At 51.4% G+C, this 26,996-nt stretch overlaps 1 protein-coding gene across 1 annotated transcript in view; it reads right to left on the bottom strand.

Moving 5' to 3' along the window:
* Positions 1-226: 226 nt before the first annotated feature.
* Positions 227-26,996, bottom strand: part of LOC142004023 (IgGFc-binding protein-like) — a 47,436-nt gene continuing 20,666 nt past the window's right edge. Inside the window, exons 8-23 of the mRNA XM_074981443.1 lie at positions 26,678-26,964; positions 24,983-25,248; positions 24,170-24,768; positions 22,822-23,386; positions 20,789-21,387; positions 19,911-20,475; positions 17,896-18,125; positions 16,787-17,076; positions 14,314-14,579; positions 9,493-10,091; positions 7,079-7,643; positions 6,275-6,873; positions 4,250-4,814; positions 3,294-3,493; positions 1,668-2,060; positions 227-529 (exon numbers count right to left, since the gene is read on the bottom strand). Of these exons, the coding sequence (XP_074837544.1) occupies positions 227-529; positions 1,668-2,060; positions 3,294-3,493; positions 4,250-4,814; positions 6,275-6,873; positions 7,079-7,643; positions 9,493-10,091; positions 14,314-14,579; positions 16,787-17,076; positions 17,896-18,125; positions 19,911-20,475; positions 20,789-21,387; positions 22,822-23,386; positions 24,170-24,768; positions 24,983-25,248; positions 26,678-26,964 (6,891 nt within the window). The remainder of the gene's footprint in view (positions 530-1,667; positions 2,061-3,293; positions 3,494-4,249; positions 4,815-6,274; positions 6,874-7,078; positions 7,644-9,492; positions 10,092-14,313; positions 14,580-16,786; positions 17,077-17,895; positions 18,126-19,910; positions 20,476-20,788; positions 21,388-22,821; positions 23,387-24,169; positions 24,769-24,982; positions 25,249-26,677; positions 26,965-26,996) is intronic.

Here is a 26,996-nt window from a genome sequence, read left to right as displayed (position 1 = left end):
ACGCACGCATGGATGCAGCTGTGTAAATCCCTGTGACCAAACATCTCACAGGGTCGCCGAGCAGCTGGCCCATGTGTGCCAATTTCTAGACACTCTTTGGTGAGCTCCATCCCGGGCTCAGCCCGGCTTTTTGCACCCCCCACTGGTCTGTCCCAAGGCGAAGGCCTTGGCTAATTCCTCGGGCAAACAGCGTCTCCCAAACACCCTCTAGGACCCCACTGGTCCGTCAGGGTCCCACCGACCCGGGCGGGCTGGGCTCAGCTTTCCAGGCGTTCCCGAACTCGGCGTCACTCCGGGCTCTCTCCCCGCTCGGCAGCGCTTTGTCGTCGCTGCGGAGGCCATTGAAGTTCCCACACATCCCACACAGCCGCTCCCAGTACTCCGGGCCCACGCGGACGAGCAAAACGTGGCGCATGTTGAAGCGGATCTCCAGGTTGGCGGGGGTCCGGACGGCCACCTGCTTTCTGATCCTGGACACGCTGCCCAGGGCGCCCAGGGAGTGCGGCAGGCTCACCCGCTGCCCGTTGACCTGGATGGAAGGATGTGGAGAAATTGGAGAGGGTCCAGAGAAGAGCAACGAGAATGATCAAAGGTCTAGAGAACATGAGCTGTGAAGAAAGGCTGAAGGAATTGGGCTTGTTTAGTTTGGAAAAGAGAAGATTGAGGGGGGACATGATAGCAGTTTTCAGGTATCTAAAAGGGTGTCATAAGGCAGAGGGAGGGAGGGAACTTGCTCTTCCTTGCCTCTGAGAATAGGACAAGAGGCAATGGACTTGAATTGCAGCAGGGGAGGTTCAGGTTGGACATTAGGAAAAAGTTCCTAACTGTCAGGGTGATCAAACACTGGAACGAATTGCCAAGGGCGGTGATAGAATCTCCATCACTGGAGCTATTTAAGAAGAGGTTAGATAGATGCTTTCAGGGATGGTCTAGAAAATGCTTGGTCCTGCCATGAGGGCGGCAGGCTGGACTCGATGGCCTCTCGAGGTCCCTTCCAGTCCTACTCTTCTATGATTCTATGTGCAGAGCACACAGGCTGTGAGAGGTCCCTGGGACACCTCCACCCAGCGCCGTTCCCCGGGCCTGTGGCATCACCTTGAGGGCTGGGGGGCAGAGATGTTGGCAGGCTTGAGGTTAAGGGACTAAAAGCCGTTTCCCCCTCAGTCTCCGTTTAGCTTGCAGGAGTGCCTTGGGGCCCCAGCGCTCGGAGCCACTCAACGCCGCCCTCAGAGCCGTCTCTTCGCAGCAGAGTGAATGCACCTTCTAACCCACCTGCAGCTCAGTCCCACAGAGCCTGCAGGCGAGGCTGGCAGTGCTCCTAACTCACCTTGGCTGTGGTTCACACAGAGCCTGCAGGCGAGGCTGGCAGCGCTCCTAACTTGCCTTGGCTACAGCTCACACAGAGCCTGCAGGCAAGGCTGGCAGTGCTCCTAACTCACCTTGGCTGGCCTGAGAGGTGGGAAGGGCCCAAACCTGAGCGAGTGCAATTATTGGCACGTCCCCCCCCGACCCACCCAAGTCTGAATGCGGCCTCCTTGGGCTCTCCTGGGATGCAGTGCTCAGTAGCAGGCCCTGTGGACAGGTTAGCCAGGCAGGGCTGTCTGAGACGGGGGCCCTCGCTCATGGCAGAGTTACTGAAAGCGCCTTTCAAACATCTGCATGCTCACCTCTGCAGCCTGGCTGCTCCCTAGGGCGATGTGAGCACTGCGATCCCCTCTCCTCAGCCAGACGTCCACCCGGGTCACAAAGGAGACCCGGGGGTTCCGGAAATTCCTGTTGGCAGCCACCACGCGGAAGGAGAAGTCGAGGGAGGAGTTGCAGGTGTGGGAGATCTCGTAGGCGCACGTCCCCTGGAAATGTGCCACGGCCCCATCGAAAGTGAAGTAGTGAGGGTCCCCCGTCACCGTGCAGGTCGTCAGCTGGCTCTGGCAGCCCAGCTTCCCCTCCTTCACAGCACACTGCTGGCCGGGGTTACAGCTGGCTGGGATGCACCGGAAAGTAGAAGAGGAGTCACAGCTGCACCTTTCCCGGCATCCGGAGAGCCAGACCCGCTCCCCAACCTGCAGGCGTAACAGACAGACACCACTCAGCAGGGAGCAACTACAGCATGGGTGGAAAGAAGGAAAATACCCTGAATTTTGAGTTAGAGAAAGGTGCTTAAGGTCACAGGCCCTTGAGGACTGGGACTGGCCAACCCTGGTGACAGAAGGTGGCCCACTTGGGGGATGCAGGTAACTCCCTGAAAAGGGCAACCCTGGCTGCAGCCAAGAGGGCAGAGCAGGGACCTATGGGGAGGCTGCAGAGGGTGAGGAAAGGCATCTGTCTATCTGACAGCAAGACCCCGATCTGGGGAGTTGGTCCTAGCGGAGACACCTGGGAGAGACTCTAACCAAGCATGAAAGGGGCTGCAAACACCCCATGCAGGACGGCCTGCGGGGAGCTGGAAAACTCTCACATTGTGTGGACTTAGCAATGGCTCTGTCTGGGATCTGAGTTTTATTTGTGATTGCTTTTACATTAATAACCCTAGTCCCTGAGGAGGGCTATTTGTGACCGAGCAAAAGCCTTAAAGAAAATTGTATTGGAATAGTCTAAGAAGGGGAACTGAGGCAGGCTGCCTACAGCACAACTCTAGGCCAGAAGGGGGTAGATAGGAGTTGGCAGGCCCGGGTCCAAGGGTAGCTTAGCATGTCCACCTGGAACCCCACGGCACTAAGAGGTGCCCTCAGGCCATGCAGATGTGGGATCTCTCTCCCCCCAGGTTAAAAGATGTGGTGATGTAGCTAAAGCAGCGACAGAGGGGAGTGAAGTACAACTGGGCCCAGGGCAGCGTGTCTGGCCAGGGAAGGGGATTTTCATTCTGTGCGGAAATCCAACGTTGGGCCCGTCATGTTCCTTCTAAACTGAAGTGAAAGCAGAAATTTCCTGCAGAATGAAAATTCCAGAAGAGTGCGTTTGAGCCATCAGCGGGTACTTTAGAGTGTGTCAAACTGGTCTAGTTCACTAAGGAGAAAACGTTTGGTTTAGATCACGTCTGAGCATCACAATGTGTTTTGCACCATATTTGTAGTCTGTTCAATTATTACACGCATGAAAACATTCAAATAAAGAGTTTAACGTGTGCCACGTGCAGTGACCCAAAGACCAGGTGACCAATGCTGTCCTGTTGAAATCGACACAGCCCCACAAAACAGTTCGATTTTGAAAACTGCGTTGTCTGATGGAAACCCCTGTTCTGCCCAAAGGTCTCCCCAGCACCCAGGAGCCAGGAACGTGCCTGGCAGTGAACTCACCAGGTAGCTCAGCCCCTTGTGCACGCAGCCGCACTGCGTCCTGGGGAGGCAGCTGGCCCCGCTGCGCAGGTATCCGGTGTTACAGAAGCAGCCTTCTGTGCAGAGAGAGCTGCAGTGAGCCTGGCTCAAGCTGTGGGCACAGGAGTCCCGGCAGGGCGGCTCACAGAGCTTGTAGTGACTGTTTTCTGGGCATCCTGGGTCTGGCAAAGAGGAAGAGAAAAGATCACGTGTTAATCACAGGGAGGGTGCTTGGCCTTTCCAGAGCAAAATATGAGGAGGCCCCAGCCAGGGAGCCCAGAATTCTCACTAGGGGATATTGGGGCTTGCCCTGTTCAGGATGTTTCCAGGAGACACAACCAGTGAGCAAAGCCACTAGGGCAGGAAAACTTTGCCAGACACCTACTGCCTAGGAGAATAAACCAGCTAATCCATACAAACGAAGCATCCCATTCTGCCCTTGCTGACCACTGCCTGATGACAGGGCACCACCCTGATAGGAACACATCCCCCACCTGCTGGGGGGGGGCGGGGTGCTGTCTGTGGGCCACTTCTGACCTGGGCATCAGAGAAATGTGGCGCTTCCCTTGCAGAATGCTGGCAAGAAGGAACATGTGCTCTCACTCCCTCTTTCTTCCCCAACTCCCAGCTCCCTGGATGCTTCAAGAAGGAGGCTCCTGCCTCTCCTGCTCCCCAGGCAAATGCCTTGGTGCTGTTCTCAGGCAGCGGGTGAGTGAAATTGACCTAAGTTTGGCCATTTCGTTAACAGATGCCCGAGGGTGGTTGGAACTGGGCTGTAATCAGATGTTGGGGGAACAAGCACTTGAGCTGCACATTCTTATGAGCCAAGGGCTCCTGGCAGGTGACGCCGCCAGACGGTGTATGTAGCCACATCCGGACGCAACTGAGACGTTTTCAATTTGAAAAGTAAAATGCAAAGCTGGCGCCTGCCTGCTTACCGCAGAAAGACTCGCTCCTCCAAGGCGAGATGGAGACGTTGGCTCTCTGGCAGGCGGCTGCATATGTCTGAATGGACTCGCACAGGGCACTGCCAGCCCCTCCCGACACACACACGTCAAAGATGCAGTCAGACAGATAGGGGCCTGGCTCAAGCTGGGAGTGGCAAGAGGAGAACGGCCCATTGGGATCCTGGATCACCCAACACTGCGATTTGGACTGCACCCGTCTCTCCTTATCTTCACACGAAGGGCAGGAATCACGGCAGCCATCGTCACAGCCAGGGACAGCCTCCGACTTCCAGTCCGCAGCAAAGTGGAAGGCGTCCTTCCCTAGGGAGCCATTATGCATCACAAAGTCATCCTCAGCTATGCCATTGAAGTTCCCGCACAGCCCACAGGTCTGGCCTTGGTACGCAGGCGGGAGGCTGACAAAGAGGCTGTGGGCCAGGTCGTAGCTCACGCTCAGCCCAAAGGGAGTCTGCAGTACTGTGTACAGCCCATGCTGATAGATGGCAACTCCAAGTGCTTTAACATTCACTGGGAGGATCACAGTCACGCCAGCCATCTGATTGGGGGAAAAACAGCACCAAAGGGGTTAATTTGGGACTGGTCCCTTGTACGCTGTAAAACAGGACAGTGACATGGGGACACTTTGTGATGGGTTAGGAATTTAGAGGAAATCCCACTGTAGTCTGATCAGCAGAGAGCTGCATCTGACGCAGCGGGTCTGCTCACTAACGCTTACGCTCTAAAATATCTGTTAGGCTATAAGGTGCCACAGGACTTCTTGCTGTTTTTGAAGATACAGACTAACTTGGCTGCCCTTCTGATACACAGCACATCCTGTCCCTGTAACTGAAAACTGTTGCATTAGGTATTTTAACTGGATAATACCCAGGACAATTTGCAGTAAGAACCATAGCGGTATGAATAAGGCAGAAGCCTTTCCCCTTTTCACTTCAATTTCTATTGCATGGAGATAGCAAGGACAGGGAAAGGCGCACAGTGGGGCACTGAAATTCCAGGAAGCACTAAGGCAAACGATGTCTCTCAGGCTATGCCTGCTCTTACAGCCTTGAAGCACCACTTCTCAGCACTCCCTGGCCTAACGTTCTTACATTCAGTATCCCCAGGTGGCCATCTCCACCACAGCGTGCTGACCTTTGTGTGCCAGACGGGGGCCCTGAAAGCCAGTCATGCACCGGACGTGCGGGGCTGCAAACTGAGCACTGGCCTCTTTCATCTCCCAGCTGAGCTCACGGTTTAGGTGTTGCCTGAGGATCCAGGGCAACCCATTGCATATGCAGCCTAGCAGGTGCCCGTCATCTGCACCTGGACGACTGTGCTGCGGTTTAGCCTGTGCACCTCTGAACCCCACACAGCTCAGACCTATGCACAGCACAGCTTTCCTCAGCTTGGGGCATTGATCAGAGGACCAGACTCATACCACCTGTGCGGGAAATGCACCTGCCAAACCTGCTAAGTCAGACAGAAGAGAGAGTAACATCAGGTCAGTGTCACTCATCTGCCCTCCCTGCTTTGGCATTACCTGTGTTCCAATCAAGAAGGAAATAATGGTTTATAACTGGGAAACGGCTGGGGTTTTTCATGCCTCAGGTCTGAGCAAAAGGTAAAGCTTTTCCGACACAGCGTTACCCCAGCACCAGGGAGGAGTGGAGAGTCTCTGACTGTGGCTGTGTCTGCGCAACCTCTTATGTGCTCAAGAGAGGAGAACCCGTCCAAGGAGCGACGTTACACGGACGGGTGTCGGTGTGCACAGCAGCCTGTCCCTGGGAGAACTTCTCATGCTGACACACCTCTTGCCACCTGCTGGGCCGGGTTAATGACTCTGAAGGAAGAGCGCTTGCCTGGCAGCAGAGAGCAGCTGCACCAGTACGGCGGTGCTGCCGTAGGCTGACTAGCAAAGACATGGCAGGAGCAGACAGTTTTAGAGTTCTGAGTGCTGGTGCTGGTTAAATCTCCACCGAGGGAGAGTCCCAGAGCATGCTAACGTCATGGAATTACCTTAGCTGTCCCGGGCTGACCTCTCTGCAGATGGATCTCAACACCGTTCACAAGAACAAACACCTCCGACGTCACAGCCACAGGAACATGGGGCAGGTTTTCATTCTTCACTTCCACTCTGAAGGAGGACAAGGACTTCGCTGTCGCGCACAGTTCGGCAAAGACGTATCTGCAGGTGCCCTGGAAATCGTAACGCTTCCCATCGAAGGTCGTGTAGTGGGGCAGCCCAGAAGCCCAGCAGATGCCGTTGGCTCGCACATGGCACCCATAAACCCCCTTGCGAGTGCCACAGAATTCCCCAGGGGCACAGGCAGCGCTGGAGCACTGGACAGTGTGGGAGGAGCCGTCACATCTGCACCACCTCTGGCAACGTTCCCCTTCCCAGAAGCTTTCCCCTGCCAGGTGGTATCTGCCGTTGTGGGTGCAGCCGCACCGCTCGCGAGGCACACACTCAGTGCCACTCAGCACAAAGCCAGGGTCACACTGGCACCCTTCTTCGCATGCTGTCCAGCAGCGGGAGGGCACAGCTAGGTGGGCACACGAGGCCGGGCAGGAAGGGCCACAGAGCTCGTAGTGGCTGTTGCGGGGACAGCGTAACTCTGCAAGGGATGTGAAGAGGAGCGTTATGCACAGGAGGAATGCTGCAGGAGTCCTGCTGGGCTCGAATAAACGTGGAGGAATGATAAGAACAGCGACTGGCCAGAGCTCTACAGCCCAGCCCAGGCGCTGATGGGAACCTAGAGGAGAGAGATACAGGTGGGGTACAGCTGACAAAGACTCTAGTGTTTGGAATCGTCTGCTTACCGCACTCAGCCCGCTGCCTCCATGGCTCGATGGCAAGGCCGCGACGTTGGCACTGCCGGGCATAACTGCCAAGCACTTGGCACAGGGTCTCGTGGCTGCCCTGAGTCACGCACACATCCTGCACGCAGCTCTCCAAGGGGGCCTGAGCATCAGCCGTCTTGTTACACTCCTGGAAAGGCCCAGCTGCGTCTGCGATGACCCCGCAGTACTGCTGGGATCTGTACCGGGCTAATTCCACTTGGTTACATTGGGCTGGGGGCCCAAAAGCCGTGCAATGAAAAGGGGACTTGGCATCCCTCCAGCTATCGCCAAAGGTGACAGCGTCAGCAACCACAGAACCGTTTGGGGTCCGGAAATCATCTCTTGGGTTCCCGTTGAAATCCCCACCGAGTCCACACACGGACCCCGCGTAGATCTCAGCAAGGGAAAGCGCCACAGAGTGGGACCAGTCATAGGACACGGAGAGGCCGAAATCTGTCTGGAGCACAGCGGACGAGCCACTGAAGTAGGCGTAGAGCTTCCCCGATGCAAGGACCAGAGGCAGATTGACCAGCGATCCATTCACCTGTTACAACAGTAAGATAAGTGGGAGCATTTGTTGTACTTAGAAGAATGATGCAGGCAGATAAGGCAAAACATCACATTGATTGGCAATGCAGATGTCAATCACTACTTCATCATATGCTTATGGTACATATTACACAAGCACACGCTGCCTTGTTAACAGCTAGTTGCTCCCCTTTAACTTCCCTGATCGGTTGAGTTAATGGGGGAGGGGTGCAGCTGAGCATTGAGTCTTGTGCAGCTGCCATTATGCTAACAAGGAGCTGCATATTCATGGCAGCACCTCATTAGCATCTGCCAAAATCCCTCATTACCATACCCCTTCCAAAAGAAGGGGGCTAATGTAGATGCAGCCACAGTGTTTAGTAAGCAGAGGTTATAACAACTTAATGGGCCTGCAGGGAGGTGTCCCATCATAGCTCAATTCTAAAAGAAGAGCATTCTAGTGTGAACTCTCCATTTTAAAATGCTCTTGCAGTATGTGAAAAACCTTGCTGTGTAGACAAGTTATAGTGGCTTCTCTCTCATGCAAATCTACTATATTGAGTCTGGTCTGAAGAAGTGGGTCTGTCCCACGAAAGCTCATCACCTAATCAATTATTTTGTTAGTCTTTAAAGTGCTACTTGACCGCTTTTTTGTTTTTTTATGCAAATCTACAGTCAGTCATCCCATGCATATATAAAATCAATGTCCTCATATGCATACAGGCATCTGTATCAGAGAGATAGCAGTGTTAGTCTGTATCTTTAAGTCCTGTTAGTCTATAAGGTGCCACAGGATTTCTTGTTTGTGTCATCTGTGGTGCCTTCCTCTAGGTGTGGTCTTAATGCTGCCATGCTCGTCTTCAAAGAGTGCACCTTGGAAAGAAGGTACTTGCTTCTACTCCCAAGGCTGTCAGTATGTCTGATCTTCTTTCAATGCACCCACTTTATGGGTCTTGTCTTGGACCTGGCTTCCCTGCCCTCTCCAACTCTTGCAGAGTTTCTACAACAAGACTTAGGCTGTGTCTACACTACAAAAATAACTTTGAAGTACAACAATAACTTCGAAGTAAGCAATTTCAAAGTGGAGCATCTACACGCACCCTACTTCAAAGTTAAACTTCAAAGGGCACTATTCCATTCCCAGGAATGGAGTAAACAGTTTGAAGTTGGGCTGCCTACTTCAAAGTTAACTTCGAAGTTAGGGAAAATGTGCGTGGACTCTCTGCTGGCTACTCTGATGTAGTGCCTAACTTTGAAGAGAACTTCAAAGTTCATTCCTAGTGTAGACACACCCTTAGGTTCCTGTGCATTCCTGGGAAAAGACTTAATGCAAAGTTTCTGTATGAAGATAATAATACAGAGATTACAAAGTTTCTATATAAAAAGCCTTAATACAAAAATAACTTAATACAAGCTTATAAGAATATGAAACAAATGTATCTACACATTAACACCCTCTCCCCCAGCCTGGGGCATTCATTCATTGTTATGCCAATGGGCAGCCCGCAATTCTAGCAATTTCACATCACTTTTCTTCTTTGAGTCCTAGGATTGTTTGGTAAGTTTGGGTGTTGGGTTTTCTGCCCTGCTCTATCTTCCATCCCCTTTGCAAACCGGAATTGTAACCAGATTGGCAGTTTGTCTTTCCAGGTCATTAGCAAATGAGGTGACAAAGATAACTGGGCAATGTCTGCAGCAAAACCGAGCCTCTGGCTTACCTCGGCAGCAGGTTCTCCACCCACTTAAATGGAAGAGGAGCATATTTCAGGAGTCTTCCTCTCATAAATTCCTTGGACCCACAATTCCTCCCCTAACTGTTCAGCACAGAGAATGTCAATTCCTTCAGAGCTGGGAAATGCCCTTACCTGCACCCGGCCGTACTGTCCGGCTGCCACAGTGATACGCTCCCCATAGACGTCCAGCTCCACCAGGCGCGTCCAGGACACACCGATGGAGCCCCTGTGCTCATTCTCCACTTGGACAGTGAAGTCCGGGAGGCTCCCGGGGGACCCACAGTACTTGCTCAGGGTGTATTTGCAGACTCCTTGGTAACCAAACATGACTCCATCAAACGTGCTGTAATGGAGGTGGCCAAATACCCAGGAAGTGCTGAACATCAAGGGGTAACAGCCTCGGACGCCATCCACAACTCTGCATATCTTCTGGGCCCCACAGGCATGGTCCTGGCACCGCATGGGCTGGGCGGGCAGCTGGCAGCTGCATTTCCTGCTGCAGGTGTCTGTCAGGATCACCTCCTTTCCCAGGCGGTGATACTCACCATCCAACGTGCAGCCGCACTGGCTCACGGGCACACACAAACCAGATTCCAGAACATACCCTTCCCGACAGAAGCATCCCGCCACACAGGGCTTTGTGCAGAGCAGGGGTGCACTGAGGTTGGCACAAGTGGCTGGGCAGGCAGGGCCACAGAAGTCAAAATAATTCTTGGCCGGGCAGATGAAACCTAGAAGAACGAAGACAGATCTGCGCATGAATTCCATGTGAGCGCTTCAGAAACAGCCCTCTGAGGGTGCAGGAGCTCTGGGCTTTTGCTCATTTTTTCATCTGAAAGTAAAGTTTGTCTTTGCATGATGGCTAGGGCTAAAACTGGATCAAAAGTGCACAGTGGGGCCTCTGGGGATTCATATATTTGTGTAAGCAGGGTCTGAACGAGCAGCTTGCTGGGGAGGGCAGAGACTTCAGAGCAGACTATAGTTCCATGATCACGCCTCTGTTCTACCTTGTTAACAATTCATATATACTCGGTCTGTGCTGGTAGGGCTGTAGGTCTGAAGAAGTGGGTCTGTCCCATGAAAGCTCATCACCTAATCAATTATTTTGTTTGTCTTTAAAGTGCTACATGACTGCTTTTTTGTTTTGATAGATTACAGACTAAGAGGACTCGCTCTCTGGTACTACTCTACCTAGCTTTCTAGCAGACAAAGTGTTGCTGCCCAAAGTGGTCAATTTTGCTTGCTGTTGGGGTATAAACCACTGTAATAGTGAACAGAAAAGGAGTGAATTGTTGTCTTTATTGTATAAGTCAAGGGGAGCAGAACTGTGCCTAACCTGTCCTGATTTAGTGGGGTCACCCTCACCTGAAATGAACTTGCTAAGCCAGGGGCTTGGCTGAAGACCACTGTGAAACTAAGAGGTAGTGGAGACAGGTATTCCTGCCAGGAGGTGGGCTTTAATTTCCCCACCTGCTGTTCAAAGACAGAGCTATGTACAGCTCCATTAGGCCTATTGTTAAGTCATCACTAGAGCTGAAAGTGATCATTATAGGACAGCATTTCTATAGGGGTGCTGTTACAGAATATGGAGGAGGGCAACTTTACGCATGGTTCCTGGGGCTATTTAGGCACTTGAAACTAATTTTCTGGTAGAAATTTAGCAGTTAGCTGACATGAGCTCTGTAACTAATCTAATTCCTTTATAAAAAGACAAATAACAAACCCACTGAACTCAAATAATGTGTTCTGTTATCTTGGGGCAAGTTACTTAAAGGACACTGTTGGGTTTAAAATTTTAATGTATATTCTTTCTTTGAGGCTCTCTCTGCAGAAAGAAATCCCACCAGAAGTGCTAGGTCAGCATTGGGAGAGGAATGAGGGGGGTAGTGGATTATAGTAGGACATCTAATTCTGGCTTCTTCTCAATATAAGAACATCAGAATGGCCAGACTGGGTTAGACCAAAAGTCCATCTAGCCCAGTATCCTGTCTTCTGCTAATCGCCAATGCCAGCTGCTTCACAGGGAACAGATGCAACAGGTAATCATTGAGTGATTCATCCGGTCACTCGTTCCCAGCTTCTGGCAAACAGAGGTGAGGGACATATGGAATATGGGTTTGGCTCTCTGTTCACGCTGGCTGCAGATCCATTGAGACGCTTCCTTCTTCTGTAAACCCCATGCCAATCTTGGACTTCACAACATCCTCTGGCAAAGACTTACACAGACTGAACTGTGTGGAAAAATACTTCTTTTGGTTGTTTGAACCTGCTCCTTGTTAACATGCTGCACTGGGTGCTATAAGCAGGTGGGCCCTCGCTCTGTTGTTGGGCTTCTGCCTGCATTCTCTTTTTACCCCAGCATTTATTCTATTCTTGATTTTTTTTTTAAGTCAGGTGGTTTTGGTGTTAGTTTAAAGACGTTTAAAGAATGTTACGTGCCTCTATCCCTACCTGCCACCCACCCCTGCCCAAGCTCTGCCTGAAAATCTCTGATTAGCTCACCTTTTGTTTCCTTGCTTTTGACTAGGCCAGTGGTGTCCAACTGAAATGTACCCAGTTGCCACAGCTCCACCCGCCTGCAGCCAGGGCCTGCCCCAGGCCACCCTCCCTCCCCTGCACAGCCAGGGGCTTCCCCCAGGTAGACACCCCCCAGGAAGATTATTGTTGTGGTACAAGCTGCACCAGAGCCAGAGCTACTGCCGCTGTGTGAGCCAGCTGGGGCCAGAGCTGCACAGGGTCCCCAGGGCTGGTGGAGCCACTTCCGTGGTGGGGTGCATGTGCGGAGTAGCTAGAGGGGTGCCCCCCCCGTGCACCTCTGCTGAGCTGCACTCGGCACACGACCCTGCCCTGTACACCACAGGCAGCAAACGGGGAGTGTACGAGATGCCAGGGGACTAGACTGAGTACCAGGCAATGCTTCCTTAGGTCGCTTTAATGACAGGCCTTTTGTTACCTTAACCACCCAGCTTCTGTTCATAAACTCCCCGCTGCAGCCAGCTGCGGAATTCGACCTGTAGCAGCCTGCGTTGCAGTTAGGGGCTCTACCTGGGGCTAACAGAGCAGGGCCTGGGTGGTGTGGGGAAGAGGACGGGGAAGGCAATGCCCCACTTTCAGAGCATCTCTCCCAGAGCTTTTAAGGTTTCAGCCTCACTCAGGCTTGGGACTGGGCCACTAGCCCTCCTGGAGCTGGTGAGCCTGGGGCCAAGCACTGCCCACACTCTGGAGCCAGGAGGGCCACCTGCCTCCTGCCCTCCAGGGCCAGGGCCCCCATTCTCCCCATGCTCTGGGAAAAGCTGGGGCCACTCACTACCTGCTGTCCCCATGCTCTTGTTGGAGCTAGGAAAGGCTGGACCCACGTCTGTGCGCCCTCTCCCCCTGCCCCAGCCAGGGCTGAGTAAGGCTTGGCCCACATGCCACCCTCCCTCTTGCTCCTGACCCAGCTGAGGCAAGGACGTGGACACGCTGGGACCGTGCACTGCCGACCCTTCCCCTCCATGTTCCCGCTGGGTCCTGGGAAGGCTGGGGCTGCACCTGTCTGCGCAGAGGGGACTGCTTGGCTCTCAAGGGATTCTGGGTGGCAGGAGCAGGACCTCAGACGGCAAGGGTGGGGTGGGGGCTTGGTTCTCCCAGCCCTAGTGTCACCCTCTGCCCATGGACTAATGCAAGTGGACCCCTCATTCAAAATTCGGGGGGGGTGTTACAGGCTCCCCCAACCCAACATAAATGGCACCCCTGCCTTCCTGCCAAGCCTGCTTCAGCCATGAAATTCCCCCACTTAGAGCTGATCGTCACTAAGTCCCGGGGGGTGGGAGGCTCAAGAGGCTGACCTGCAGAGGTCACAGTAGAGAGGCAGGTGGCAGAGAAAGGTGACTGTGTCCAGCACAGTGGCTTGCAGAGTGGTCAGCAGAGAACCAAGCAGCTGATGGGGCAGCCAGCAAAAGCAAGCTGCCTTCTTCCCCAGGTAGGAGGTGAGCTCACACCAATGCACCTCTGAACCCTGGTCCTCACTGATGGAGGACAACCACTGGGAGGGGGCTGTGGTGAGGAAGCAGAGAGGGGCACAGGAAAAGAACCAGAGACAGAAGGGAGGCCTGCTCCAGGCATTTCGCCTAATTAATGTTGGGCGACTTCCCTCCTTTCATTAAAATTTTCTTTTCTACACTCAAGGCAGGTCTACTCTATGGGGCAAAGTTGGCCTAACTTACGCAACTCCAGCTATGGGAATTGACCTCCTCAAGGTCAAGTTACCATGGAGTAATGGTCACGGAGCAGAGGGTTAGACAGGACAAGGTCTCCCATTGACTTTGCTTATGCTATTTCCAGTGAAGTACCAGAGTCAATGAGAATGTGATTTAGTGGGTCTTCACTAGAGGCGCTAACTTGATTGCCGGGGACTTTTCCTGGGCACTGAGGCCCCGGTAAGCCTTGAGACTGTGTTTGCAAGTGGAGAAGTATGGCCTAGGGCTGGCGTGTAATTCTCCCAGGTTACCTGGCGGCAGCTCAAGTCAGTTCTGTCTTGTTATCATTGAAAAGAAACCCCCAGACATTGAACTTGGCCTGCTTGCTGCCCACTCCCCCAGCAGAGAGTTACAGTTGTATGAACATCAGCTGCACAGACAGAGGGAGGTGGCCTGGATGGAGTAACTAGAGGGGAAAAGGAAAGTTTTGGTCTGAGCTTTCGCACCCACTGCCTGTTCCTCTGGGCAGTGAGGCGTGGGAGTTGGAATCTGCTAAGGAAGCGCATCTGCCTGTGGGAATGACCGAATCTGGCAGCATTCCTGCCCTCCGTTTATGCTGGAGCAGGGGAAGCTGTGACATCTGTCTTGCACGTGTACATTCTGGAAATGCAGCTCATGATTTGCACTGCTGGTGCATCAGGGCAGAGAACACTACGTCACGTTCCTCCAGCAAATAGAGCCGCTTTCAGTAAAAGCAAAGACCCTTGGCACTTACTGCAGCCCGTCCTTGGTCTCCAGTTTGCCATTTTCACGCCGAGGATGGTGCATATCTCATCGTAGGATTCAATGGCCGTGCACAGCATGCGATTGCCCAGGCCATACTGACAAAGGTCGTAGATACAGGACTCGTAGTAAGGGGCTGGGCTCTCATGCCAATGACACTCCGAGAAGGGTCCCGAGCTGTTTGTTAGGATCCCACACAGGTGCTGGTACATGTGTAATTTTGGACAAGACACAAGGATGCCAGTGTCGTTAGTGCACCTGGAAGAGTCAAGTAAATAATGGTTATGAGATTTTCCCTCTGCTCTCGCTAAGAGCTGGGGTGCACAGGGGAGCACAGCCCAGTCTGAGAACCAGCATGTTGACGCATTTAGTGTTCACATTTGATTTGAGCAGCTCACCAGAAACTGACATGGTGACTAGCATGGTTCAGTGTGGAATTTGCCTGCCGGGTGAGCTTCTCAGACCTTGCCATGGAGGAAACCTAACAAAACAAAGGGCCCCCCGTGCTCCTGAATTCCTGGGGATTCTGCCATTGACTTCAATGTCAACAGCCTGGGCACCACGGGAACCTTCTTCCGCTTTCATCGGAGGACAGGTTCAACCAATGGCTAAGCCACTAACCGCCAGATGCTGGGAGTGGATGACATCTGAGTGGCCGTTCTGTTCGTTCCCTTGGAAGTGGCATTGGCCCCTGTTGGGAAATGGGATCCTAGGCTGGATGGCCCATTCTGACACAGTCTGGCTGTTTTTACCATGAATCCAGAGATGTGGTTCTCAGCCTTTTAGGGCTCCAGCCTGATGTGTGAATGGTGATGGCCTATCGTAACCCAGTACACAGGGTGGTGGAAGGGAGGGTAGGTTCTTCCCTACGAGGGGCATGGGTGGGAGCAAGGCTCTATAGTTACTGCTCAGCTTCTCCCCCAGACCGACGCAGCATCAACTCCTGTCTCTCCAGTCCAATGGTAATGGCTGGGCTTGGCTCTTCACTCAGAGCTTTGGGACTTCTGGGTTGTGTCATGAGTCAGGCTCGGCCCAGCCACCCCTCTATCCTGTAGTGTCTCAGCAAGATGTGCTACACCCCCCCCCCCCCCAACACCAGGTCAGAGCACAATTCCCACAAAGGTGACCCAGCCAACCATCAGAGTGGTCTGGCAAACCTTAGCACAGCTGTGATCCCAATGTCCAGAGTGCGGAGCTGAGCCAAGCCAGCTGCAGGGGGTCAGAGCCTCCTGACAAGCCTTTGAAACATTCTGGTGACTGGGCTTTGGGAAACCCTGGTCTAAGAATCAAGTGCAATGAGGCCCACAATCCCCTTGGGGGCTCTGGGTGTCACAGCTCTACAAATCACAGGTGGAAACTACAGAAACTGTGTTTCCAGCAGCTAAAGGGAACAGGACGCTCGTCGGCCAGAGACTTCAGCTGGTAGGAGGAACAGTGGAAGTATCCCCCAAAGCAGGGACATCTGATGATGAGAACTGTCTAGAGCTTTGCCTAGACATTTTCTGCTCCATTCTGAGGGGCCATTTGGTGCAACCATCCTATGATCTCAAGGTCTCGTCACCTCAGCTTCACTCCACCCAGTCTTTCCTGCCCTGTCCCTTGGCTCCTCTTCCCTTTATTTTTAGCAAATCTCTAACTAAATATACCTCTGCACCCCCCAGGAAAATCATCATAACACAGTTTGCTAACATCACATTTTCCACTCTGCTTTTGTGTTCAACCTCTTTCCTCTGCCCTGTGTCTGTCTGGTCCAGTGAGACCAGTGGTTCACAAATTGTGGGGCTCACACTTTGGGGAGCGAGGAGGAATCGTCAGTGGGGTGCAGCAAGACTCATTCTGGCCCTTATGAGTCTCTGCCCCCAGGTGTGGTGGGGCCCTGCTTTCTGGCTCTCAGCCTTAGTTATGCTCCTGGCCCCACTTCCTGGCCCAGCCCAAACCCCTTCTGTCCTTGCCCTTTCCCCACCCCTGGAACCATCATCCCAGCTCTGGCTCCTGACTATGGCTCTCAGGGGAAAAGGTAAAGTTTGGGGACCACTGAGTTAGACTATTTGCTCTTTGGGTTTATAGCTACACCTGGCATAGTGCAGCCCCATTCTTGGTTGGGCTTCAGGAACTACAATCACGAACATGCTTCACAAGGCTAACTGCATACAACATGTCCTTCCCTCTTCTGCATGATGGTACAAAGCAGAGCAAAGACCTATGCACTGGGGCTGTGTCCTGTACCCCAGTAAGGACACCACTGCAGGAATCGGTGGCATCTGGAAAGCTCTGTTACAGAGGATGTCCCTTCCAGCTTCGACAGCTGCTCCCAAGAGAGAAGATCAGCAGTGCAGAGCATCATTGTGGAAAGACCTTGCAGCCTGGAATACCAAATCCCAGCTTGCTGAACTACTTCTAGATTTTCCTCAGTTCTGCCAGAACACCTGTATTTCCCCTCTCTGGAGGGGGATAAACAAACATACCCAGGAGGGCTGGTGTCAGAAATCCAGCTGTTCCCAAACTGTGTGTCATTCCTGGCTTTCTCTCCACTGGGCAGGACTTTATCATCCATGGGATCGCCATTAAAATTCCCACACATCCCACTTAGCTGCTTCCGATACTCCGGGCCCACACGGACAAACAAACTACTGGCTCCATTAAACTGAATCTCCACATTGGCCTTTGCTGCTCTCACTGTTAGCATGTTCTTTAGTCTCAGGACCTTTGCAGCAGTTCCCAGGTGAGCTGGTAAGCCGGTCCGTAGCCCATTAACCTGGGACAGAAAGGCAGAATTAATTTCACACCCTGTGATTTTGCCTTCTCTAAGCAGGCATCCACTGTTCCATTAGCCAACCATGCAGGGGTTTATCAGTCTTTACCTAATGCATAGAGGTAGTGTATAAAATTCTGCCTGAGAGATTTCTGTGCTGGCACCTTTGGAGAACTCCCTCCACATTCAGAGGGAGGTAATATTAACACGACTTGGAAATACAAAATAACTGGATCCTGGGCTGCACAGTAGTTCTGCCACAAAATGGTCTGTCAGCTCATCTCAAGAAAATTACTCCTGTGCATGGGGGATTTTTTATGATGGTGAAGCCCTCACTCCATCTTCCCTGGGCCTTGAGCTGATCTCCAGTGAACTGACTTTACACCAGTTTAACTGTATTGAATGTAAACAACCACAGATGATGATCAAGATTTTGAAGCCACCAATTATTTAGAATTTTTCCATTTTGGGGTTCTGAACAGGAGGCACCCCACAATGGCTTGGCCTTCAGACAATGTTGAGCACCTCCTCTGGGATAGTGAGAATCCTTCTGGCATCTCTGGGAGTGGATCAATGGGTGGGTATTCCACCTACCACTACACCTTTGAAAGTGCTAGTAGGACCAGAGGTACAATCCCATACAAATACAGTTATTGTCTGACTCCTGAAATAACTTGAAACAGAAAAAGACTATGATAAAAGTCTCTCTCTGCATTTGAGACTCAGAAGAATCCTTCTGCCTCTAAAACACCCATGGTGAAACCACTAGAGACAGTATTTTTATCACCACCACCACCATCACCACCACACTGGTCAACTCACATGGACAGCTTTGCCTCTCTCGAGGACAATATGAGAACTAAAGTTGCCAGTGCTGAGCCAAATTTCCACTCGGTAAACAAAAGACACATGAGGGTTCCGGAAATGCCTGTTTGCTGCCACCACGCGGAAAGACAAGTTCAAAGAGGAGTTGCGGGTGTGGGAGATCTCATAGTCACATATTCCTTGGAAATGTGCCACAGCCCCATCAAATGTAAAGTAGTGAGGGTCCCCTGTTATAACACAGGTTCTCAGGACACTCTGGCAACCCCGCTTGCCATTCTTCACAGCACATTGCTGGCCTGGGTAGCATTTAGCTCGGAAACAATGGAAACGGTCTCGGGAGTCACAGCTACATCTTTGGATGCAACGAGGGAGCCAGACATGGTCTCCAACCTGGCATGGAGAGAGAGAAGAATTGAATTATCCTCATCATCAGCATCACCACCAGCACAACCTCTTTACCAAATCCTAGAGGTAATCTCAGAACCAAGCTAGACAGAAATATACTGGAGCCCTTAGTTAGTTCTTATTCTGCTTTGCTAGACAGACCAGAGCTGACCATACACACAAAGAGAAAGAAAGCATTCAAAGGGATATGGACTAAGGTTAGAGCTGGCTGAAATTTTCCATTTGATGCTTTTTTTTGTTTTACGTAAAATGTCTTTTACAAAACAATCCGAATTTCTGGAGGAAAGTCCAATTTTGACAAAACTCTTCAGGCTTTCGTGAGAAAAAAGAAACACTGAACGCATCCTGGTTTCCAAACAACTGAAAAACAAATGATTACAGTCAACAACGAAACCTATTTGATCACACACCAAAACTTTTCAATATTTAGCCACAATATGACTTTCAGCTGAAAACATCAAAACTATTGGAGAAAAATGTCGATGACGAAAACGTGGCTGTTTCACTGCCATCAGAAAACGAAACGTTTCTTGTGGAGCTGAATTGTGGGCGCGTCGGCTAGCAGAAAAGCTGGTCTCTGAACAAAAGAAATGAGGTTTTCTTCCATATGTTCCAATGCACCCAGCTTCCCCCGTTCTGTCTCGTCACCGCGTGAACTATCAACTCACATTGTAGTAGCGTCCATTGTGCTCACAGCCACAGTCCTCTGCCAAGACACACTTGTCCCTGCTCCACAGGTAACCGTCATTACAGAAACACCCTTCAGAGCATGTGTGCCTGTGGTACTTCTGCAGCCAGGATCCGGCGCACAGGTCCTGGTAGGGAGTCTCACACAGCTCATAATGACTGTGGAGGGGGCACCTAGGGGCTATAAAAGAGGGAATTGGAAGTTCTTGGGTCACTAGGCACCTCGCAAACAGGATTGAAAATTCAGAGATTTCACAATAGCAAACCCCTTGCATGTAACCTGACTACACTGAAGCTGCTAGAGGCACCTCACTTTTTCAGATGCCACTTCTCAAGTGGGCTTCAAAGACTTAAATTTCAGTGGCATCTGAATCCCAACTCCTTAGTTCCTCTGAAATGCCCACTATAAAAGAGCACTGAAGAGGTACAAGGCTTCGCAGTGCAATTTGAAGGGGAGAACAGCCAGACCGTCAATTGCCAAAGAAACCCAGAACTGCAAGAGAAGAGCCCAAACTAACCAGGATGGTGAGTCCGCACTCTGCAGACAGAGGAAATTGCTCCTGTGCTCCATGTACATGACTTTAATAGACACCCTGGGTGCAAGTCCAAAGGAAGAGCCCTGCCTACTACTGTGAACGCAGGTAGGTGATTAGCAAGCAAGGCTGAAAACAATTAGACCTATTTATTGCGTAAGGGTTAGATCGGAAACGTCATCTTCAGATACAGTCTGTAGCCTAAGCACAAGAGGCTGAATGGCAGCTGCATAGGCAACCTCACCACGGATATTTCCCAACTCTGCACAGGCTTTGCAGCCTGAATCTTGTTTGCATGTAATTTTCTGTGTGTGTTTCAATTGGCTTTGTCTGTCTGCCCTTGCCAAAACACGTTTGTTTACGCACATGGAAATCATGGTCACTTACCACAGAAAGACTCGTTCCTCCAAGGCGAGATGGTGACGTTGGCTCTCTGGCAGGCGGCTGCATATGTCTGAATGGATTCACACAGGGCACTGCCAGCCCCTCCCGACACACACACATCAAAGATGCAGTCAGACAGATAGGGGCCTGGCTCAATCTGGGAATGGCAAGAGGAGAACGGCCCACTCGGATCCTGGATCACCCAACACTGTGATTTGGACTGCACCAGTCTTTCCTCGTCTTCACACGCAGGGCAGGAATCACGGCAGCCATTGTCACAGCCAGGGACAGCCTCTGACTTCCAGTCCGCAGCAAAGTGGAAGGCGTCCTTCCCTAGGGAGCCGTTACGCATCACAAAGTCATCCTCAGCTACGCCATTGAAGTTCCCACACAGCCCACAGGTCTGGCCTTGGTACGCAGGCGGGAGGCTGACAAAGAGGCTGTGGGCCAGGTCATAGCTCACGCTCAGCCCAGACTCTATTTTCACAACCGTATACAATCCGGCCTGATAAATTATGATTTCTCCCCCATTGATACTCACTGGGAGGGTTTCAACAACCCCATCAATCTGAGAGAGAAAAATAACAACAAAGAGATTAGTCTAGGGAATGAATCCTTCACATGGTTCAACGCCACATTCAGGTGAAGAAAGCCTACAGGTGGTTGAGGACATGAGGGAAAACAATACAGTGTTTGCTCTGTTTGAATGGCTTAATACGAATGTTCTATACTCATTGTTCCAGAAAAAGGCAGAGGACGGTAGATGACAAATACTTTTGCACTGACTGGAGTGGGAAAATGAAGTGAATATGTGCGCTAGCAACAAATGTCTATCACTAATGTATCTGGTTTCCTAGAACATGGTAGCCCAATGGAATTACCTTAGCTGTCCCGGGCTGACCTCTCTGCAGATGGATCTCAACACCGTTCACAAGAACAAACACCTCCGACGTCACAGCCACAGGAACATGGGGCAGGTTTTCATTCTTCACTTCCACTCTGAAGGAGGACAAGGACTTCGCTGTCGCGCACAGTTCGGCAAAGACGTATCTGCAGGTGCCCTGGAAATCGTAACGCTTCCCATCGAAGGTCGTGTAGTGGGGCAGCCCAGAAGCCCAGCAGATGCCGTTGGCTCGCACATGGCACCCATAAACCCCCTTGCGAGTGCCACAGAATTCCCCAGGGGCACAGGCAGCGCTGGAGCACTGGACAGTGTGGGAGGAGCCGTCACATCTGCACAACCTCTGGCAACGTTCCCCTTCCCAGAAGCTTTCCCCTGCCAGGTGGTATCTGCCGTTGTGGGTGCAGCCGCACCGCTCGCGAGGCACACACTCAGTGCCACTCAGCACAAAGCCAGGGTCACACTGGCACCCTTCTTCGCATGCTGTCCGGCAGCGGGAGGGCACAGCTGGGTGGGCACACGAGGCCGGGCAGGAAGGGCCACAGAGCTCATAGTGGCTGTTGCTGGGGCAGATTAACTCTGAAAGGGACGTGAACAACAGTGGTTAGAAATACCGAATAACTCTTGGGAGGACAACATGTGCTTCATTTCTCTATACAGTGAATGAACAGTGATTTTGTCATTGCTTTCCAAGGTGCTTGGGACACCATAATTGGAAATGAGGAAACCAAACTCTGCTCTCCATCTGGAATGTTAATATATTCAATGTACACATAGGTTGTACAAGGTTCAAATCAGTGGAGAATCTACTTAACTTGCTACACCCATTGTCCCCATGAGGTAAACAGGGTGAAGTTTAATAAGGACAAATGCAAAGTACTCCACTTAGGGAAGGAACAATCAGCTTCACACATACAGAATGGGAAGCAACTGTCTAGGAAGGAGTATGGCAGAAAGGGATCTAGGGGTCATAGTGGACCACAAGTTAAATATGAACCAACAGTGTGATGCTGTTGCAAAAAAGCAAAAAAGTTTCTGGGATGCACCAATAGGCGTGTGGTTAGCAAGATCTGACACGTCGTTCTTTCACTGTGCTCGGTGCTAATTAGGCCTCAGCTGGAGTATTGTGTCTGGTTCTGGGCACCACATTTTAGGAAAGATGTGGGGAAACAGAGAAGGTCTGGAGAAGAGCAACAAGAATGATTAAAGATCGTGCAAACATGAGCTATGAGGGAAGGCTGAAAGAAGTGGGCTTGTTTAGTTTAAACTGCAGCAAGGGAGGTTTAGGTTAGATATTAGGAAAAACTTCCCGACTGTCAGGCTGGCTAAACACTGAAATAAACTGCCTAGGGAGGTTGTAGAATCTCCATGAGTGGAAATGTTTAAGAGCAGGTTAGACAGACATGTATCAGGGACAGTCTAGACCGTGGTTTCCCCAACTGGGGGGCATGAAGAAATTCCCAGGGTGGCACAAGGCACCCCAGCCCTCCCAGTCGTTCTCTACATCCCCAAGAAAAAGCCAGCCCTTCCTTCCGGCTGTCAGCCCCTGCCATTTCAAGGGGGGCAACCCAGCACAGACGCTATAAAAAGCAGGCAGCCGGCAAAGGCCCACGTGGAGCTAACTGCCTCTTGCAAAGATGAGTTAGGGGGAGGAAGGGGTCAGATGAGGGGCTGGTGGTACCTGGCTTTTGGGGAGGGGAGGGACTCAGGCAGGTGGCTCACAGGCGGCTGGAGTGGCTGGCCCGTGGCAAAAAAGAGGTGGAGGGGTGTGAGGATTTCTCAAAATAAATAAATAAATAAATAAATAATGGGGCATGATTCCAGAAAGTTTGGGAACCGCTGGTCTAGATGGTGTTTGGTCCTGCTGTGAGCGCAGGGGACTGGACTCAAGGGCCTCCTGAGGTCCCTTCCAGTTCTCCACGATTCTACGGTAGAATCACTTAAAAATGTGAGGAATTTCTGGGTCACCCTGAATAAAGGCTCTCCTTCACACATCTGAAATCTGCAGCTTACCACATCCAGCCAGCAGTCTCCACGGCTGTATGGTGATGCCATGACTTTGGCAGCGCACAGCATAACTCCGAAGCGTATCGCACAGCGTTTTGTGGCTCCCTTTGGCGGCACAGAGATCATGCACGCAGCTCTCCACGTACTGCTCAGCACTGGTAAGGTTGCTACAACGCTTGAAGGGTCCTTCCGTATCTGTTAGGATCCCACAGTAACTCTGACCTCTGTACTTGTTCATAGTTCCTTTGCTGCATTCAGTTTGCGGACCAACAGCTGTGCAGTGGAAAGGGGAATCAACATCCTTCCAGCTACTCACAAAAGAGATACGGTCAGGAGCCACAGATCCATTGGGCATCCGGAAGTCATTGTTTCGGTTCCCATTGAAGTCTCCGCCGAGCCCACAGAGCATCCCTGAATAAGTCTCAGGTATAACAACGGTCATATAGTGGGACCAGTCATAGGATACAGAGAGGCCAAATTCTGTCTGGACCACAACAGAGGACCCACTGTAATAGGCATAGAGTTTGCCTGATGCGAGGACAAGGGGCAGATTGACCAGGGATCCATTCACCTACAGGAAAGAATTCAGCATGATAAGGAAAGGTGCTGAAGAATCAGCATCACGTTCGCAAATAACCATCTCTTTTCTTAGCCCCTTCTGGCACCAGCTCTATCATTTGTTGCTTCAAAGTGTGCTGGTGTAATGTATGTACAGGACAAGTCTCTCTTTCTCTCTCTCTCTCTCTCTCCAGACGGTGTTTCCCCAGCCCCGCACTTCTTTGCTTCTGCAGTCCGCTGCCCTCCCTCCCCTCCCACTTTTAAAAACTGTGTCTCTGACCATTTTGAATCCCAGCCTCTGCACTTTGGCACCACATGTCAGGAGGTGCCGTTCATTGCAGATTTGATGTTAAGCTGCTGGAGAGATCCAAGCAGGCCCTTGGCAATGCTGGTCCTTACATTGTACAGGTGAGACTGTTCATGGCTTCTGTTCTGCGGCTTCATTTTCAGGGATGCGAAGCACCACCAGCTCCCCTGGTTGCTTCAGGGCAGGTAAAGGAGCCGGTTAAAAGTACGAAGAATAAACTGACTTGGGAAAGAGTGTCCAGCAGATGAGGCGAAAGACAGAGGGCCTGCCTTTGAATCCCCACCCCCCTAGCATTGGAAGTGTAATACTCACCTACTCAGAGAGAGAGGAGATAGCATTGCAGGAATTGGAAGACAGGTTGGAAAGAATGGGCAATGAGGCAGGACACTACGGGGGTAACAGGTAACGTTTTCAGAATCCCTCTCTAATTGCCAAGGGGCCCATTCGTCAGCAAGGAAAACTGGAAAAAAATGAAATTCAGGCTCTTACCTGCACCTGGCCGTACTGTCCGGCCTGTATAGCAATATGCTTTCCATAGACATCCAGCTCCACCAGCCGTGTCCAGGATGCTGTGATGGAGCCCTTGTGCTCATTTTCCACTTTGACAGTGAAGTCGGGGAGATTCCCAGGAGGGCCACAGTACTTGCTCAAGGTGTATTTGCAGGTTCCTTTCGAGTCAAAAGCAAGTCCGTCAAAAATGTGGTAGTGGGGGTGACCATACACCCACAAGGCACCAAATTTCACAGGGTAGCAGCCTCGGACACCATTGACAACTTTACACATCTCCAGAGCCCCACAGGCATGATCCTGGCACTGCATGGGCTGGGCGGGCTGCCGGCAGCTGCATTTCCTGCTGCAGGTGTCTGTCAGGATCACCTCCTCTCCCAGCTGGTGATACTGACCATTCAACGTGCAGCCGCACTGACTCAGGGGCACGCAGTGTCCAGCATCCAGAACGTACCCTTCCCGGCAGAAACACCCCGCCACACAGGGCTTTGTGCATCGGGTGGGCGAATTAAGGTCGATGCAAGAGGCACGGCACGGAAGGCCACACAAGTCAAAGTAGGAGTTGGCTGAACAGGTGACACCTGGAGATGCAAAGGAACAATGAGTCACCTGTCCATATGGGGTCTGACAGAGTTTTATGAAAAAGTTACAAATTTTTTCCAAAACACAAAAGTTCTTGTCACACCGGGGATGCAAACGGAGTTCCTTCGCTAATCTCTGCCATGGTGTAACTTCTCAGTCGCCCTGGAGAACTCTGCCAATTTAGAGGAAAACAAAAGACTTCCTGTTGCTTACCACAGCCCAGTCCTGGTCTCCACTTTGGTACTTTCACACCATGAAAGGCACACATCTCATCGTAGGACTCAACAGCCGCACACAGCATGTGGTTACCCAGGCCATACTGGCAGAGGTCGTAGACGCAGGATTCATAGTAAGGGGCTGGGCTCTCATGCCAGTGGCACTCAGCAAATGGCCCGGTGCGGTTCATTAGTATCCCACACAGCTGCTGGAACTCCTGAAATTTTGTGCACGCCTCTGTGTCGCCAGTGTCATTCTTACACCTGAATGCATCATGGAAAGACCAGTTGCAGGGTTATTTCTTTTTAAAGAGTCTGAACTGGTGCCTATGTACAGACCAATTCCGACATTGCTCCAGGTTTACTATAGAAATTCTTCCTTCTCCACTCTGTGTTTTCCTGCTTTATTTTTCACACCAGCGCCAGATACCACGTTTGTGAAAAACAGCCATGTGACTGTCATAGGAATATAGGATTTGCCATGTATCCCTGTACTTAAATATCCTAGTGCAGTGGTTCCAAACATTTTCGCTCGGGCCAGCTCCCAATCATCCTCCCAAACCATTTGCAGACCCCTACCAAAGCCGATTCTAGTCGCTACGCACGCGTCATTCGATGGAAAAGGAATGTGGCTGAGGCCTTCAACCCATTAACGTGTGCCAGATTAATTTGATGTTCTAGTTTTTTATTCTAACCTCTCTGGTTTGGCACCCTTGGAACTGACTAATCCTGGACCAGGGAATTTGCCAGCTCATGGGAGGTCAGTGCCAGCCTCTCTCCTGCTAACTGTCCTGGTGGCTCCAGAGGGGCAGGGATTGACAGCCACAGACACCACTGACAACTTTGCTTGTCTCCACAGCCCCGCAGGCATGATCCTGGCACTGCATGGCCTGGGCGGGCTGCTGGCAGATTCCCCAGAGTGCCTCCCCTCCCGTGCGCCTCCCTCTCCCACCCTGAACTGGAACATTGCAAATGGAGTTATCGGTGACGCTTCAGAATTCCTGGGAGGACAGGGGAGGAGTTGCCGCATGTTGGGCCCTTGGCTTTTCCCTGAAAGTGCTCCCACCCCAGAGCATCCACAGATTCCAGACCACGGATGTTGGCAGAAGAGTTTGGATTCCAGGAGGTCCAACCTATATTATCTTTATCAAGCAAAATCGTCCTCTCATCAATATACCACATTGGTTTGACAGATGTATTTTCAACAGTGTTGATTCCCACAACCTGTGTCACTCTCCTTTAAACATTTACTTCAGTTGTGTACAGACCAGTCCCTTATTTTGCCCAGAATCAATGTCAAGGTCACAGGCCTACAATTACCTGGGTTACGTTGTTTATCCTTTTTAAACACGGGCACAACATGAGCTTTCTTTGAGAAAGAGGAGAGATCTTAGGGTATGTCTAAGATTCCCAAAAAACCCACAGCAGCAAGTCTCAAAGCCCAGATCAGCTAACTCTAGACCATAGGATAGATTCCATGGGGCTAAGAATAGCAGTGAAGACACTCCTGCTTGTACTAGCCTGGGCTCTGAACCCTCTTCCCTGGGTTCTCAGGCTCACCAAGGTGGGGTTTCTTTTGGAGTGTAGACGTACTTCTAGAGCAATACAGTGTAGGGAGAAAGATAGATGAGGCCATGAAAAAGGTGCTTGCAAACAAATAAGGTCAAAAGAAATAACCAAAAAAAAAAAAAACCTTGGTGGGCTGATGTCAGAGGTCCAGGCGTTCCCGAACTCGGCATCATCTCGGGCTCTCTCCCCACTGGGCATGACTTTATCATCTTTGCGGACACCATTGAAGTTCCCACACATCCCACAGAGCTGTTTCCGATACTCTGGGCCCACACGGACAAACAAGGCATGGCGGCCATTAAATTGGATCTCCAAGTTGTCCTTCGCTTTCAGAGTCACCATGTTTTTCATCCTTGTGATGATGGCCCTGGATCCCAGCTGAGCTGGTAAAGGGGTCTTCACATTATCAACCTGTACCAACAAATTGTCTGCGATTAACGAGT

This window comes from Carettochelys insculpta, chromosome 30 (assembly GCF_033958435.1).
Source record: "Carettochelys insculpta isolate YL-2023 chromosome 30, ASM3395843v1, whole genome shotgun sequence".
NCBI lineage: Eukaryota > Metazoa > Chordata > Testudines > Carettochelyidae > Carettochelys > Carettochelys insculpta.
The sequence above is the reverse complement of the archived record's forward strand: the minus strand, read 5'-3'. Positions and strand labels throughout refer to the sequence as shown.